We start from the raw sequence: 18,304 nt of genomic DNA on the forward strand, positions 1-18,304 counted from the left end.
TTCCCCATATTTATTTGACTTTCTGAAGCCTGACAACAACAAAACACACCAGTGCTGGATGAGGAATGGGCTGTATCCAACTAAGTTCTACTCTCAGAATAGACCCACTGAAATTAATGTCCCTAAGTTAGCCATGTCCATTAGCGTGAATGGGTCTATTCTGAGTAATACTAACATTAGATACATCCACTGACTCTTTCTGTCCGCTGCTAGTGCAGATAACCTGTATGTAGTAAGAGCAGATCGTGTGAGATTTCAGTTCAGGAAAGGAAGTAATTCAGGCTTTGTGGCCTACAAAAATCGTATCAAACCACAAGAAGGGATGTGACAAGGTGACATTCTTTTCTGTTTTTCCCTTACTCTTCTCAGATCCCTGACTTGATGCTAACCACTTTGGTGCTTTCCTAATAGCATCTGTGTCTTCAATCAAGTGTATTCACCTTGTGGCAACAACACACCTAATCTGTGTGAGTTGTTCTTTATTTTTACACTTCATGTGTTCCAGGTTTTTTTAAAAACCTATTGACTGTCATAACTGCCATTACACATGATGGTTAATCCTGTTTGCCCACTAAAAAAAGTGTCACAGCCATTTTCAGGTATTGACAAGTCAACCCACACAAGCTACTCCCTAGCATCATGGTGAACTTCTAGCTCAATCTATAGGGTCCCTCAAATTTCTGTCCTACATTTTAGCAGAAATATTCTTGGTCCATTTGAGCTAATATTGGAAGTAGGATTACTAGGCTGTTCTCCACAAGAATGTAACTGTTAGGAGGCAGGGAGAAGTTCCAATGGTGCAGCAATGCTTATTAGAGCAGCCTTTGACAACCTGGTGCCCTCCAGATGTTGCTGGACTCCAACTACCATCAGCCCCACCCAACACAGCCATGCTGGCTGGGACTGATGAGAACTGCAGTCCAACAACATCTGGAGGGCACCAGTTTGGTGATAAGACCACATTAGAGTATATAATAAGAGATGTGGCAGCCAGTTTTGCATTCTCCCTCTATAGGGTAAGATGCACTGTCCTTAATAGAATGCCACTCTATATGAAATGTTTATGTCTTAGTAAGTATCACAAAGCAGAAAATAAGATATCCTCAAATTACAACAGCTATTCTGGTTGTTCTTCAAATTCTACAGGTGGAATGAAGCAATCAGTTTTCTGTCCAACATTGCATTCTATATTTTCACTAAAGAATGGGGTTATTATTGCACTGCAAGTTCTCACTTCTGTTCTTAATAGCTACATGGGGCATATTTCAGAACAGTGGCTGTTGCCACAAAGATGAGGCACAATCCTTTACAGACATAAGCATGCCTAAATCCATTGAGATTAATGGATGTAGGGACACTTAACTGTATTGCATCATGACCAAGGAGTCCCATGCCATTTTAACAACTAGTTAAGGAGACTTCATATGCAAGAGCCTATTAGGTCCTTTATATACAATCCTACCCACCTGTGGTAAGGAAATAGCACCAAGAGTGGCTGTTATTTGCATTGGTGGTATAAACACTGACAGAGAGAAAACGTAATTTTTTTCTCCCAGAGGAAGGTAATAAATGCTATGAAATTACAGGAGATGATACAGTACTTCTCAATGGAATAACACCGGTACTTCAATAGTGTCATGTATTACCCAGTCACCACTGCTTATTCCTTTACTACTGGTGGTGCTTTAGTCATGGAAACACTATACCATTGAAATTTTCATCTGCTAGTGATGATGATTGTGCCAGAGAACACTGTTGCTGATGCTTTAAACCAAATGGCTGTAATGTTTAAAATGCTGAAGATTTGTTTGCTCACAGTCTCCAAATCTGAATGAGCCATAAGATGTGCATAGCCAGTCTGGGAATACAGAATGCCAAGCTATACTGCACTGTGCCATTGTAGCCACTTCTACATGTACAACACTGTGTATATGTGAATTTATTCTGCCAATTATTCTCCTTTGTTACCCATGCACAGGCATCTCCTACATAGGATTTCACGTGTACAAGAAAGAGCAGTGGATCTGATCCTTATTTGTTTTGTGCAGCAGAAGCCTATAAGAGACTTTGCTCATGGAATAGGTTTGCTAGATCAAGGTGTGCTTATATCCAAAAATCACTGAGACACTATAAATTCACACTGTTATACAAAATACACTTTTAAGGACAAATGTGTCTCTCATAAGGGTTTTTTGTTGTTCTTGGCATGACAAAAGCAACTACAGGCACATGGTCTCAGCCTCTATGCTGTTAGTGCCATAGCAATTAATACACAATTGCTACTAGTAGTGAGAGCAAGAAATATAGATTCAATTCAAAAACACTTATGTTATATGGTCTTACTTCAAGCAATGACTTACCCTACACAAGAAATGAGAAAAGGTAACCACTTGCTATAAATGGTAAGGCATTTGCCACACACCTTATCACCATTCACCTTTAAAACACTGCAAACAGGTTTTCCATCTATGGACCAATAATGGGAAGTGCTCTGAAATAACATGGCATAAAATCACTATGTTGACTATACATTTTGTTTGCTTGTAATGGAGAGTCAGATCACCACACAAAGTATGGTTATCAGTATGAAATCTACTTAGGGGCTACTTAAAAAAAAATCAAAAAAACCTAGCTGCCTTTTTCGAGATCTGCTACTAGCCTAATGTCTCTCCCATGTTGCCTCCAATTTTTTCACAATCAGTTCACCATGAACTGTCCAGGGCCGGATTATCCATTAGGCTTAGTAGGCTGAAACCTAGGGGACTGGAGCTCTTGGGGGCCCGTGTCATGGGACAAGAGCTTCTGAACCACCCGCCATTCCCCCGCTTCATTTACCTTTTTCTCCGCTGTTTTTTGCGGTTTGCCACCAATCAAGATGGTGGCCGACGTTTCCCTAAGGGGCTGAAGCCTCTGCCGCCATCTTGGTTGATGGCACGCATGTGTGCTACACGCATTGCTGCCATCAACCAAGATGGCGGCAGAGGCTTCAGCCCCTTAGGGAAACCTTGGCCGTCATCTTGATTGATGGCAAACCTGCGCGCGCATATTGCCTAAGAGGAAAAGGGCCCCCCAAACACCAATCAGCCTAGGGGCTCTCCTCAGCTTAATCCGGCCCTGGAACTGTCCCTTATCAAGCCACACCGAATTTCACATGCAAAGAGCTGAGCAATAACATTTTATTTTATGTAGTTCCCATTCACTTCAATGGGACTTGCAGAGACATTCCAGGTGGATTGTGCCCTTCTAAGTACAATCTAAGTGCACTTGTACAGTAGCAATGTCCCTGTTGTTGTAGAGAGAATATGTAGACTTGTCTCTAATATAACAGTGCAATGTAAACAAGCAACTGTGATGAATTTCCTTCAGTTTCATGTTTATCTCAAACCAAGTAGCCTACACATTAATTAATGCTCAATTGGTAACTTGCTATTGTGGTATGATTGCTGCTGGAAACCTGTTTTCCTGTAGCTGGCTCTGGTGTTAGACTGTTAACACACAATGTTGGAATCACATGAGTACTTCTCACACTAGCTTTGGTAGCCCCAATGGAGGACAGATGTTAGCATGGGAAGTATCAAAAGCCAATGTGCAAGATCTAGGAATTGAAGCATTAAGAGCAACAAGAATGCATTAAATGAGGAAGCGTTATGCATTTCCTTCTACTACAAAACTTAAGCAATACCTGTAAGCATAGTCCCCACAATTACTTTCAAGTACAAGGAATAACTCTGAAGAGGACAGTGGCCTTCTCACAGAATTACAGAGAAATTCAGAGTTCACCCAATATCTGTCTCTACCTCTCAAGACATTCATTTTCCTGGGTAGCTGAAACCTCACATACTAACTTTTGGCTGTCATCTGTACACTCTGAAATGGGATGTGTCTAGACTAGAGCTTTGTCGCCTTCAAACAAGACAATAAGAATCAAATTAGCTTTAACAATCGTTTCCAAAAATTTCTGACACCTTCTGATGAATTTTTTAGATTTTTAGCCATGTTCACATCCATTATTATCAGCCTCGTTAACTGTGTTCACACCATTAATACCAAACAAATACAGGAACACCCTGACTGGCATTTTTGCTCAAGATGCAACTACCTTACAAGCCTATACATGTCTACCCTAAAGTAAGACCCACTGAGTTCAACTGGACTTGCTCCCAGTTAAGTGTGTATAGGATTGCAGCCTAAAACAGTCGTTCTCCCTTAAGATAATCTATCTCAGGGGGACTGAATAAAGAGATGAAAACTATATCAAAATATACTGTTATGATTATAATCTGAAGTTGCCCCCAACGTTGATGATCACTTGGCGTTCATAGACTTTCTTCATGGTTCTCTCAATTTGTTTTAGAAAAACCTGTGGAATTCGCCCGCATAAAGTGTGTACAGCATCAAGGAATTTCGACTGGAGAGGATAGTACATTGACTGGAAGATATTGTCTTCAAAGGGAAACTAAAGAACAAAAAATGGATAAAAAGACAAACAATATCTGTTATAATTGTTGTTATAACTTTTCCTGTCAATTTTAACTTGGGGAGAGGTTTAAATTCACAACAAGCTGACAATAACTTTTGTACCATACAGTGGCGAATCAATATCAGCATAAGTTGCTGATGTGCCTGCCCCTCTCTTATGCAGAAGAAAGAGGGATTTTCAAAGCTTCCTGTCCAAAATTAGAAGCTAATTTATACCAAATCACACCACTGGTCCATCTAACCCAGTACTGTCAACTCTGGTCAACAGTCTCACTTTAGGATCTCAGGCAAGGGTGTTTCCCAGATCTGCTATTTGAGACACTGGAGACTGAAATGAGACTTTATGCACACAAATCATGTTTCCCCCCTCACATAAACTTTAATCTCAACTTCTTCCCCCACCCAAAATACTTGCCATCAATACCTCATAGCTCTCATTCCTCTTTCCCCTTTGCTATTACAGTACTTAAAATTAGGACAATCTATTTAAGTTAGTGTGTGTGGAACCTTCTCAAGCTTTCACACATTCTGAACTGAATTTGGGCTGTTCCAAACTTGGGCTAGCAAGTTGGGCCTGGTCAGTCTACTGGTACTGCTGCTAGAATGTTCCCAACAGCCAGGTAGTAGTTGGAAAGTCAGACTAGAATCAGGGAGATCCAGTTCAAAATCCCACACTGTCACTAAGTTCATCGGGTGACTTTGAGCAAGTCACTATGAGTGCTTCCAGATGTAGATGATTTAGCAGAATTCAATCACTACTGTTCTGCTTTAGCAATTTCCACACTTCTAACATCCTATAGCTAAGTGGGCAGCCCCTTTTATCCACCCCCAGATGTTGGGAGGGAGACTATTTGCACTGGTACCACTGTGTGAGGAAATGGGTTAAATACTCCCTTCCACTCCCAATCATGATTTCCCTTTCTTAGTGCAATTTGTGTTTTTTTTTGGGGGGGGCAGGGATAGAAACAGATATAAAGGTAATACTGTTTGGAAAGGGAATGGTTAAATTGATAGAGTTAATTCCAAGAGAGGAGACATGGACCATAGAGAAGGAAATAGTTAGAAAAAGCATTAGAAAAATGGATGAGCAATATATACAGCCCATGACACTAGCGGAATAGCAATATTATTTATACCTGGGGAAATTACACAGCTATTCTGTTCAGTTAAATAAGGGATTTTATGGGTTATGGGTGTGGGGGAAAGGTAACAAACAGAAGCTGAACAAGGGAAAAGGGAAAACAGGAGAATGTTTTGTTAATGACATTGAACCAAGTGCCCTGTAAAAAGTGAGTAAATAATATGTTGCTATTCCACAGTAACTGCTCACTGTGGAAACAGCCTACCTCACAGGGTTGGTTATGAGGGTAAAACACAGGGGGTGGGGGAAGAGGCCATTTATGCTGCTTTGAGCTCTTTGAAGGAAAGTCAGAAATACATGAAATAATGTACTATAACTAAGTCACATGTCAGAACATGGTATGAAAATGTGCTCTTTGGCAGGGCAACACTTACATCACGTATTACTTCATACAGTGCTTTGAAAGTAGGCTGTTTATCATCATGGTAGACACCTCTGTTCCCATGGAGAATGGAAATGCCTTCTTTCTCTGCTCCTTTACAGTTACTGCCATACATGCAGTGATCTGGCCGATAGTTCCATTGGCAAGAAAACAGATACAGACATTCTAGAAAGCCCAGTTTGAGCAAAGATGGAAAAGGAGAAAAAAAATGACCACATGGCATGGAGAAACTACTAACCAATGTCTAGAATTTGGCACTGAACACAAAATCTTCAAAATGTGATCAGAAAATCTAAATTCTGAAATAAGAAAAGCTATACAAATTAGAGACAAGACATGTATATATTTAACTCCAATAGATTTTTTTCTAGTTACACAATTCGGAGTTATAGTTTTGGAAAGAGCAGGAACAGAAGGCTGAGCAGAATTTGGAAATTTTCTAATAAGAACAGATTAAACAAATAGTATACATGCAGAAAAGTCAATGGCTGCATTTGAACGCAACAATAAACCATACTTAATACTACAGGAATGAACCTCAGGCTCGCCTGCATGCTCCCTGCCTCTCTCCCCCTTCAGTGTGGCTGGAATTGGAAGCTTTTGCTTCCAAATGAACAAGAGTTACTCATTATATACAAATCCAGATACACTGTATTTAGTGTTAACTATGGAAACAATAAAAGCAGGGTTAATGAATTTAGCGTGTTTCCCTAAACTAAGGGTGGGTAACCTATGCCCAGCCAGATGCTGTTGGACTCCAACTCTCATTAGCCCCAGCCAGCATGGCCAATGGTTAAAGATTATGAGAGTTATTCTCCAGCAACATCTGGAGGGTCACAGGTTACCGACTGCTTACCTAAACCATAGTTTACACTAAACACGGTTCAGACAAAGCAAATAATTGCAGTTTTTTTTAAATGGAAGTCTCCTTGAGGCTGTGTCAGAAGGGAAGCGGAACTACTTGAGTCCTGAGCCAATGAGAGACAGGGAAATGGGCTAGTATGTCCATATCCTGACAGTCCTGAGGCTGGTACACTCCCTACTCCAAACCTGCAATCGTGATCATGCAATTTTTAAGACTTCCTACTCAGAAACCTTCAGCTGAAAACAGCCAATTATTATACAAAAACACTCACTGTAGCAGCTCAAGCCATGTGGGGAGCTATTCATTCCTGGCCCTAGTCACACAGCAAAATGAATATTACTGTGTTCTATATTTCTCTACAGTACCACAGCAATCCTTTGGGTTCAAGCCACACAAGAGCTAACAGCTCTCTACATGGTTACAGTCACCATGCAGAAGGGTTTTAAGTGGTGAACAATAAGTGGCAAAATTTATTTATTTATTGAAATGATGACAATCTGTTATCTTTCACAGTAATAATAATTCAGGCCAATGGGGCAGAGAGCGTGGACAGTCTACATGCCATTCTGTCACATATTCCAAGGAAACAAAAAGAACAGATTATATACACACATCTGTCATATACACATACACAATCTGTGCATCATTTACCTGGATTAAAGTAAAAAATAATATTGAGCAAGTCCTGGTCTCCCCATGTAATGTAGTTTTTGTACTTTTGGTATAAAGGGTACAACATCTCCTCCCATGTCAGGCCTGTCGGTATCATGCTGTTCTGAAAGATAGGGATAAATGATAAAAAGTAGTACTAACAGAAATCATAGCAGGAGTAAGGCATAGCAATGGTGAGCAACCTTCCAGGTTCCCAGAACCAAACAGCACAGAAAGGAAGAGCTGCTTCAGACAAAATCATCAGCTTGCCTAAACAGGGAGCCCATGAAGGAAAACTATGCAGACTGCCTGCCGGCACCTTCAGACAAGATGTTTCTGTACCAGCAATTGACCGTTCAAGCAACTATGTATTTGGCTGCCTGTGAAAGGCCATCAAATCCAAAAATGATTAGAAGCATGGATTATAGCCTCCTTTTATTTATAAATATATTTGTATAATGCTATTTTGTTAAAAACATCAAAGTGGTTCACAACAACTTATGAAAAGCAACAAATATACAATAAAAACATTAAAAATACAATAAAACAAAGGTCAACTATTGTGAAAATACATATTCTTAATTGCCTGCATTAGCATGCTGGAACAGAAGCAGATGTTTAAAAGTTAAAACAGAAGGTGCCTGTTGAATCTCTGTTGAAAATGGAAATGGACTGCCTTCAAGTCGATCCCAACTTATGGCTACCCTCTGAATAAGGTTTTCATGGTAAGCGGTATTCAGAGGCGGTTTACCATTGCCTCCCTCTGAGGCTAGTCCTCCCCAGCTGGCTACGGCCTGCTAAGCCTGCCACAGCTGCACAAGCCAGCTCCTTCCTTGTCCACGACTGCCAGCTGGGGGGCAACTGGGCTCCTTGGGACTATGCAGTTTGCCCACGGCTGCACAGGTGGCAGGGCACATAACCCCTGAGCCATTCACTGTGGGGGTGATCTTTAACTGGCCTTTTTACACCCAGGAGACATGAGTGGGGATTTGAACTCACAGACTCTGGACTCTCAGCCAGGCTCTCCTCCCCACTGTGCTATACCAGCAGCGAATCTCTGTTGGCACAGCACTATTGTGCCTCCAAGTGGCATCCATGTTTACATGAAAATGAAAATGGACTGCCTTCAAGTCGATCCCAACTTATGGTGACCCTATGAATAGGGTTTTCATGGTAAGCAGTATTCAGAGGTGATTTACCATTGACTTCCTCTGAAGCTGAGAGGCAGTGACTGGCCCAAGGTCACCCAGTGAGCTTAACGGCTCTGTGAGGATTCAAACCCTCGTCTCCCATGTCATAGTCCAACACTCTAACCACTACACCACACTGACTCTCTATGTTTACATATATGCAGTTAAAAAAAGACCATGTAGTAACACAGCTTGAACATAATACACCTGTAGTCACTCTAGCTTCCTTTCTTTTACTTCCATTTATGATGTCAGTTCAGAGAGAAGAAATCTGGCCCCATGCTCTGTGGTAAAAAACCAAACCAAACCAAACCAAACCAAACCACAGAGGCTCAACAGGTGGTCTCTATTTTTCCTGAAAAAACCCTCCAAAGTAGCTCTGCCATTTTATAGAAGCTATAACAATTTTATAGGAAGAAGCCACAGCTCAGTGGTAAAGCACGTGCTTTACCACTCATGAAAAAGGACTAGATTCAATACCACATCTCCAGTTAAAAGAATCAAGTAGGAGGCGATACAAAAGGTCACTGCCAGTCAGAGCAAAATATATTGGGCTTGATGGAGAAATAATGTGACCTGGTATAAGGCAGCTTCCTGTGATCTCATGTGCAGAAATTATTGCCATAAATGCCTTAATACTGTGGTCACATTTGAAGGTCTGGAATCTTCATGCCAGCGTGATGTAGACTGGAAGCTGGGAGACCAGGGTTTTAAATCCCAGCTCGGCCATGAAGCTCACTAGGTGACCTTGGGCCAGTCACTGTCTCTCAGCCTAACCTACTCCACAGGGTTGTTGTTAGGATAAAATCAGGAAGAGGAGAATCATGTTTGTACTCCAACACTCAAGTCTGTACACTTGAGCTCCCTGGAGGAAAGGAGGGATATAAATATCATCATCATCATTGTCCTTTTGCTTTTTGCATCTATAAATAAGAGCTGAAATTATTTTACATTCTGGGACCCAAAACTTGCCAGGAAAACTGCCTGAAGAATATGTAGGGTTATATGCAAATAAAACATTGTACATGTGAAACAGCTTCCATGACCACAACTTCCCCTCCCTCTCTCTTCCTATACCACACCCAAATCTGCTCCAGAGGGTTGGCGAAAACCCCAGAACAGATTTGTGGGATGCACAGGGAGAGGAGGAGGGGAAGTTGTGTTGGGCTCACAGAAACCATTCCATGCACTCAATGATTTAGTTGCATGCAACCCCATTGTTCTTTTTTTCTTAATTCGATGAGCAGGAAGATGCAAAATGCATCTCCGTAAGAATGTTGCTCAACAAAGGCCACACTAGTGATGTCAGTGTGACAGCACTCGAAAGCCTCCAAGAACGCTTTCACACAGCCAGCCCAAGCTAACTATCGCTTGGCTATGGGCCAATCTGAGAAGCTGTTTAGGTGATTCTGGCAGTCAGTGCACCCAGTGCAGTGGTTAGAGTGTTGGACTACGACCTGGGAGACCAGGGTTCAAATCCCTGCTCAGCCAGGAAGCTCACTGAGTGACCTTGGGCCAGTCACAATCTCTCAGCGTAACGTACCTCACAGGGTTGTTGTAAGGATAAAATGGGCAGGGAACCACATACTTGAGCTCCTTGGAGTAAAGGTAGAATAGAAATGTAATAATAAATAAATAAGTTACTCTGAAGACAACAGTCCAAGCTGGTTTTTCAGTCTGTGGAAAGTCATCTGTATAAAACTGTGAGAACGTTTCCTAAAAAGTAGCCAAAAACAAAAGGAGCACAACCCAGTCCCAATTTGATGGTATGAGAAAGACGTTTACTTCCAAAACAAAAACCCCTATTCTTACCTTGAACTGGGCATTTCTTATACGGGTTAAATTCATCAGCATGACACCAGAATTGACCCCAGTCATTCCATAATATGGGTGGCGAGCAAAGCGACTGTACCAGCCAATCTTTGGTATTTCATGTTCTGGAGCCATTGCAGCCAGCTGTGTGGAATTGAAAGCTCTCAGAAAGCCCCAGATGTCATCAATGGGTCGCAAAAATAGGACATCTGTGTCCACATATAAAAGGGAGTCTACATCTTTTAAAATCATCTTTTGAGTTGGAACAGAAAGCATGTAGAGGAAACAAACATACATACACAGTATCATCAAGAAGACCAAAAAAGACTGATGACAGGCTGATTTCTCATTTATGCTGTGAATACATGTAAGAAAACACATCATTTTGACCTAACATCCTATAGAGACATACAGTATAAACACCTCGGGGTCAACTGGGCAAGTGAGCCAGTTACTGCATTCTGGCTCACAAGAGTATTAGGGGAATGAGAAGGCGACAGAATAAGGGGTTTGCAAAAGGGAATGTATCTTATTTTTATTTAAAGTATTTCTACTTAGTCTTTCAGTTTTAAAAATAGCTAACAGAAATATAAAATAAAATGAAATCTCCCATCAGTAAGATTCACAATTGCAAAATATAAACAATAAAACCCATTTCTAAAAAACAATGCTGAAAGGATAAGACTTGCAATGAGAATGTACTGCTAGAAGAGGTTGCCAACTCATATAACCAGGTAATAGCTCGGCTGTACAATGGGTTACTAAATGGTGGTCCTCATTTTAGGCATGGGAAAGAACTTGCTGTAGAGAAGCACAATGTGATAACAGGTTTCAAACTTCCAGGCTGCTCCTGATAATTGTCATCTTCTGTTGACTGTCTTGATCACATGAATTATTCTTAAATGGCCAGAATCCACAGTGTGGTCTGAACTTCTGAAGGAGAATTAGCAAAAAGACATTATATGAATATACAGTGCCTTGCAAAAGTACTCAGACCCCTGACCAATGCTCTCATATTACTGAATTACAAATGGTACATTGTCATTTTGTTCTGTATGGTATTTTATTTTGAAACACTGAAACTCAAGATCAATTATTGTAAGATGACATTGGTTTTATGTTGGGAAATGTTTGTAAGAAACATAAAAAACAGAAACATGTTGCTTGCATAAGTATTCAATCCCTGTGCTATGGAAGCTCCCAGTTTACACAGATGAAAGAAATTGCCTTACCAAGGACACAATTACCTTAACATTGGCCTCCGCCTGTGAACCATTGAAGTTGTTGTCACATTGTCAGGATAAAAACCCCACTATTGAAGGATCATTGGTCAGGCTGTGGATCTGAATGAAAATGAAGACCAAAGAGCATTCTACAGAAGTGAGAGATAATGTAATACGAATGCACAGATTAGGAAAAGGGTACAAAATAATATCCAAGCGTTTAGATATCCCAGTGAGCACACTTGGATCAATAATCAGGAAGTGGAAGCTGCATCACACCACCCAGGCACTGCCAAGAAAAGGCAGTCCCTCAAAACTCAGTGCTTGAACAAGACTTGTGAGAGAAGCCACAGAGAGGCCAACAATCCCTTTGAAGGAGCTACAGAGTTCAGTGGCGGGGAGTGGAGTAATGGTGCACCAGTCAACCATATCAAGAGCTCTGCATAACACTGGCCTAAATGGGAAGGTAGCAAGAAAAAAGCTGTTACTCAAAAAGTACCATCTAAAAGCACATTTGGAGTTTGCCAAAAAGCATTGGAGTGCCCCAGCTGCGATGTGGGAAAAGGTTTTGTGGTCAGATGAGACCAAGATAGAGCTTTTTGGCCAAAACTCAAAGTGCTCTGTGTGGTGGAAACCTAACACTGCCCATGCCTCAAGACACACCATCCCTACAACAATCCCAAGCACAAGGCCAAAGCAACATTGGAGTGGCTCAAGAACAAAAAGGTGAATGTCCTACAGTGAGCCAGTCAATGTCCTGATCTCAATCCCACTCAATCTGTTGCGTTCTTTGAAAATTGCGGTCCACAAGCGATGTCCAACCAACCTGAACAACCTGGAATGAATCTGCCAAGAAGAATCTGCCAAAATCCCTCCAACATAATTGATTTTGAGTTTTAGTGTTTCAAAATAAAATATACAGAACGAAATTACAATGTACCATTTGTAATTCACTAATGCGAGAACATTGCTCAGGCATCTGATTACTTTTGCAAGGCACTGTATGGTGATGCCTGATTCAGACTTTTAGTCCATCCACCTAGTGCTGTCTGCTCTGACCAGCAGTGGCTTTCCAGGGTAACTTTTGAAACACTGGATAAAGCTGTAATGAGAGATTGTTGGTGATTTACTAGTTACCTCAATATATCAAAAGGGAAAAGAACACTAATCAGTCTGCTGATTCTTGTTCACAGTGTGCCCTCTTGTGGACATTTGATTTTGTACACAGCCATTCATAACTAGTACACTGTATTCATAAAAACCACAGAATAGGTTTCAATCTCTCTTCAAATGCAGCAGAGTGCCTCTTTTCTGTTTTACTTTCCTTCTTCTCTAATGTTGCAGAAAATCCCTCCATTGGTTTGCCTTCTTTCCCAGCTATCTCTTACTAGATACCTGGCAGAATGGCTCAGGTATGGGTATAGAGGTGGGAAGAAACCCCGGTAGCAATTCCCACTGTATATATATAATGCACAAAGTTGCCTTGGACAAGTCTCCCACCCACTCTCGCAGTCATCCAGCCAAGAGAGCGGGCATAATCCTATGTATGCTGCCCTGCTCTCCTTGCAAGAAGGGAAAGATGAACATGTGGCATATAACATCATGTGCACTTTTAAATTGGCCATAAAGATAGCATGTATTAAGGTATGTGACCACATCTGTGATGTTAAAAAGATACTCATGGAACATATTCAGCAGAGAAAAATCTTGACTGTCATTTGACTAGCCTTGAAGTCTAAATATTTGAATCTCAAATTCAGTAAGAGCATTTCCTAACTTGGACAGTTAGATGCTCATAATCTTATTGTCCAAAGCTTAGAAGAAAAAGAAAAAGAAATGGTTGGGATAAGCAGAAAAAAGTCATCAATACTTTGGCTTTTAAATAAAATATCTGTTGCATTTGAAGGCAGACTATTAGATTGCATACATAAATAATTTAGACAACCTATTCTGGAGAAAATATTTTTTTAAAGCCTATTTAATGGATATGAAGAGACATTTTTGTTCTTTTAAACTCTGGTTCTTATCTGGGCTTTTGTTTTTGATCAGTAGCACATGCTGCACTATTGGTGGAATAAGTTAAGTGTTCCATACAGCAGGCACTTCTACAGAAAAGCTGTAATCAAGACAATATGCTGTACTCCCCTTATGATAATGGTGGCACTTTGGTCTCACACTCCTGACTTGACACTTGACTTCTCAGCTTTCTTTTTCTCATTAATTTTCATAGATTCATTCCCAATCTCTCCAATACACATATACTGTTGCAGCGAAGTGTGGAACGCTACTAGAAAGTAATGAGCGCCATTTATCATGACCCCTCCAATATCACTGTTCCCCACCCAAATATAAATGCACCAACCTGTGAAGCTAGCTAAATATTGTTGGATGAACACAACACTTTCCTCTGAGGCAGGCAATTTAGAGACAGAGATTTCATTATGGATGTAGGAGGCCAAACTCTTCCTTAGACCATATCTGAGTCCACCAATGATTTGGCCAAGCAGGAGATCGAGCTAAGAAACTCTGAGATCCTTACATTCTGGCAATATTTTAAAACAATTCCGTGACAAGGATTGCTAGCTCCTGGGCAAAATGCAAGCTCTTATGCCTTTAGCAGATTTGTGAAGAGAGATGCCCAGTAAGTTTGAGGTCCCCTATTACAGCGCTGCAGGGATAAGAGACAGCACATTTCTCAATCACAAAGCTATTATATAATAGAGGAGCATCCTTTAATGCCATGTACTGGAACAGAGAACTGATTGTCAGAAGGCAGACCTAAGCAGGATTCACTCCCATCTTTACATATTATAGCTATGGGCTGGGTAATAGGGTTAATTAATTAATTAATTAATTAATTAATTAATTGTTAAATTTATATCCTGCCCTTCCTCCCAGTAGGTGCCCAGGGTGATAAAACAAAAACACTAAAAACACTCTAAAACATCATAAAAACAGACTTTAAACTATATTAAAACAAAACACTTTTTGAAACATATTATTTTAAAAAGCTCTGAAAAAATCTTAAAAAGCAATTCCAACACAGACACAGACTGGGCTAAGGTCTATACTTAAATGGCCTGTTGCAGGAGGAAGGTTTTCAGTAGGCACTGAAAAAGATAACAGAGATGGCGCCTGTCCAATATTTAAGGGGAGGGAATTCCAAAGGATAGGTGCCACTACACTAAAAGTCCATTTCCTATGTTGTGTGGAACAGACCTGATAAGATGGTATCTGCAGCAGGTGTCTGCAGGTGAGCGTACTGATCGACTGGGTATATAAGGGGTAAGACAATCTTTCAGGTATCCTGTTTCTAAGCTGTATAGGGCTTTGTACACCAAAACCAGAACCTTGAACTTAGCCCAGTAGTTAATGGGCAGCCATCTGAAGAGCTCTAAAATAAGAAGCATATTGTGAGAAAATGATCTATTACTTCTGTCAGAATATTAACAGTACTTATTAAAGTATACCGGGGGCGTGGGGTGGAAAGAGAACAAACTGTGTTGCTTATTATTTCAACACTAAGGAACCATTCCTTGAAATGTTGCAACGACACGGGCTGAAACTGTAATTTGATGCTACAGTTCTTGAAGAAAATGTCTCTGGTTGCAGATGCCAAAAATGTAGGACCTTTTCACTCTACAGTACATAGGAATCAGCTTGTTCTCTTGAGATACATTCCGGGAACGACTGATGCTGACTACAGCGCATCACGGGTGGTATCTGTGGTAAGGCTCCAGTTCCAGATTTTGCAGTGAGGAAGTCAGTTAATAACTTCATGATGTTCTTTGCAATGTTTGAGCAGGCATCACAAGAAAAATAGCTCCTGCTAGCTTGTTACTTCCAATGAGAAGTTGGAGCATCTACCTGACAGTGAGATGTAGAATTCACAGGTCTGTAGCAACAGGTTAAACTTAAGTTATGGGGAAAGACTGTAGCTCAGTGGCAGAGCATCTGCTTTGCATGCAGGAAGTCCCAGGTTCAATCCCCGACATCTCCAGGTAGGGCTGGAAGAGAACCCTGCCTGAAACCCTGGAGAGCCATTGCCGGTCAGTGTGGGCAATACTGATCTAGGTGGACACATGATCTGACTTGGTAGAAGTCCGCTTCCTACGTTCCTAACTTCTGCTAGTCAGAATCTGATTTTTTTAAAAAAGGCTGGGAGAAACTCAGCAGAAGAGCAAAGTTGGACAAGACCAGTCCACCTACCTCTAGCAAGCAGCTGCCAAAATAGTTATATAATTATTGACCAGATTAAAAGAATGCTGCTCCACCCTACTCATCTTTTTTCTCCTTGAAGCAAGCCCACGAGTCTGAAAAACTGGTTCAGCTGGATTAAGGAGAGGAAGAAAATTGAAACCAGCTCTCCAAGTGGACGCTTCCAAATGCATAATCCTCACATAATGTACACCATTGTCTGGGTGCCCTAACTTCATCACACATCAGTCCCAGAGACAGCAAGAGACAGGCCAGTCTTGCTGGACAGCATATCTCAGAGGCAGAGCACTGCTCTATCAACCAACAGAGTTTTCAGATCACAGGATGTTTCCGATCAGCGCTGGAGGAACAGCTTGGTCTACCTGCTCTTGGGCCTAGGCTTTGCCAATTCACCTTGAGTCGGCTCCAACTCTTATGATGTGCTGTCTCAGGGCCTAACACTGGAATAGCATGCTTTTCAATATCACCAGCTTGCTTGCCAAACTCTGCAACCCAACCCTGGTACAACTGTAAGTACTCCACAGTCTTACTCGCTGCTCATTTTTCTGCAGGCTTCAGTTAAGAGCAGGAGAGGATTAGGGCTAAACGACCTGTGATGTTAAATGTGCCTTTGCATTTTTTAAAATGAAAATGCAAATAAGCACCAGCAGGGAAAGGGGTGCCGACCATTCACAGCAGGCTTGGAGGGGAGATTTATCCTCCCGTGCCATGGTCCTGAGCAAAAAGCCCTCATCTGCCAGTGGGGGTGAACAGCGCCTCCAGAGGAGGGAAGAGCTGTAGCTCAATGGTAGAGCATCTGCCTTACCTGCAAAAGGTCCCAAGTTCAATCCCCGGTATCTCCAGGTAGGGCTGGGAGGGTTCCCTGTCTGAAACCCTGGAGAACCTCTGCCAGTCAGTGCAGACAATACTGAGCTAGAAGGACCAATGGTCTGACTCAATATAAATAAGCTTCCTGTGTTCCTACCCAACCTAAAAGAAAACTGAGATTGGCATCTTGTTGGGCTTCTGGAAGGAGGTGTGGGAGCGGAGGAGCTGTATGACAGGTCTGCCAGCAAATGGACCATTTCAGTCTGTGCGTGAGGGAGATCTCAACACTTCTAAGGTCAATGGAGTTTCTAGTCTTGAGATACCTTAGGTTGCAATCCTAACCATGTCTACTCAAAATAATGTCCCACGGAATGCAAAGCAACTTACTCCCAGATAAGCAGGGTTAAGATTGTAGCCTTAGACTCCACTCACTGAAATCTGGGTGCCTTACCGGAAGAAACAGACGCTGGGCAGCACATGGCTTGAATAATTTTTTCCATTCCTGAGCATTTCCTACTGAAAAGGCGATTGGGTAGACATTATATTCAAACTTCTTTGTATAAGAAGAGGGCCATTCCTGTAACTGAAAAGCACAAGGAGGAAAGGTGGATTAGAACTCCTGAGAGGCAGTTTGTGGGAAATGCTATTGCTCTACAAAGTCAAACAAATTAAAACAAAGCCCTTACTCAGGGAGAGCTTTCCTGAGGACTTGCTACTAGAAAGAGTTTATCCGCTCATTAACTTGTGGCTGTCAGAGCATTTCTAAGTGAATCTGCAAGCTAATAATCAAAGATCTAGATTTGGTTGTGGTGGTGTGTTTGTGTTTGTTTTTAAAGAAAACAGTGAAGGGGACTCACTTTCCTGTCAAATTCAGGCTTCAAGGAATCCTCTGCGAAGATGTGGAATTTGAGTTTCCTGTTACTAAAGAGAACTGCTGATTTCAGCATGATGAGAGTTTCTTCCAGCCGGTTGCCACATGCTACAACTGCCAGATGCATCCATTGAGACAACGAGAGCTGGGCTGTAGAATGCTTCTGGTCCTTTGGTCTCCTAAAAATACATATATGTGTTTAAAAATGTGCTTGAGTGAAATACAATTATCATTTTTGGAGGCTTTATATTAAATAAGTACAATAGCATAAAGAGATGTGTTCTCAGGCTGGATTATAAGAGCTTGCCAGGGTAATCTTAATTAGGTCACCTAATCAGCCCAAGTTTTAAGGTGCTAACATTGTCCTTGATTATCTTTATTGTACAATTGTTTCCTTACACATAGTTCGGTTTTTGTTTCATGTTTCAAACAGCAATTAAGGCAAAAGATTCAGAAATGTATTTTATGGCTGTCAAAATCTGGATGGCTTCAGTTGTTACAGGAAGCATCACCAGCCAAACGTTTAACGGACTCTCACATCTGGTGAACAGCCTTTCTGACTGCAGAGATACATTTGCAAGCATGCAGGCACAAGTTTCCAGGAGATTTTGGAATGGATTCCTGGAACTCTTTGCTGAGTGACACCAGCAACCAATAGGAGTGAA

General features: G+C 41.3%; 1 protein-coding gene across 2 annotated transcripts in view; it reads right to left on the minus strand.

Moving 5' to 3' along the window:
• Window positions 1-3,162: 3,162 nt before the first annotated feature.
• GXYLT2 (glucoside xylosyltransferase 2) overlaps window positions 3,163-18,304 on the minus strand; it is a 39,152-nt gene continuing 24,010 nt past the window's right edge. Inside the window, exons 2-7 of one of the 2 annotated variants that reach the window (XM_061618609.1) lie at window positions 17,626-17,818; window positions 17,220-17,351; window positions 10,521-10,664; window positions 7,519-7,642; window positions 5,995-6,167; window positions 3,163-4,456 (exon numbers count right to left, since the gene is read on the minus strand). In XM_061618609.1, coding sequence (XP_061474593.1) covers window positions 4,274-4,456; window positions 5,995-6,167; window positions 7,519-7,642; window positions 10,521-10,664; window positions 17,220-17,351; window positions 17,626-17,818 — 949 coding nt within the window. In that variant the 3' untranslated portion in view covers window positions 3,163-4,273. Of the gene's footprint in view, window positions 4,457-5,994; window positions 6,168-7,518; window positions 7,643-10,520; window positions 10,773-17,219; window positions 17,352-17,625; window positions 17,819-18,304 lie in introns of both variants that reach the window. The other variant, XM_061618608.1, reaches the window with a different exon arrangement.

This window comes from Rhineura floridana, chromosome 3 (assembly GCF_030035675.1).
Source record: "Rhineura floridana isolate rRhiFlo1 chromosome 3, rRhiFlo1.hap2, whole genome shotgun sequence".
Classification (NCBI taxonomy): Eukaryota; Metazoa; Chordata; class Lepidosauria; order Squamata; family Rhineuridae; genus Rhineura; species Rhineura floridana.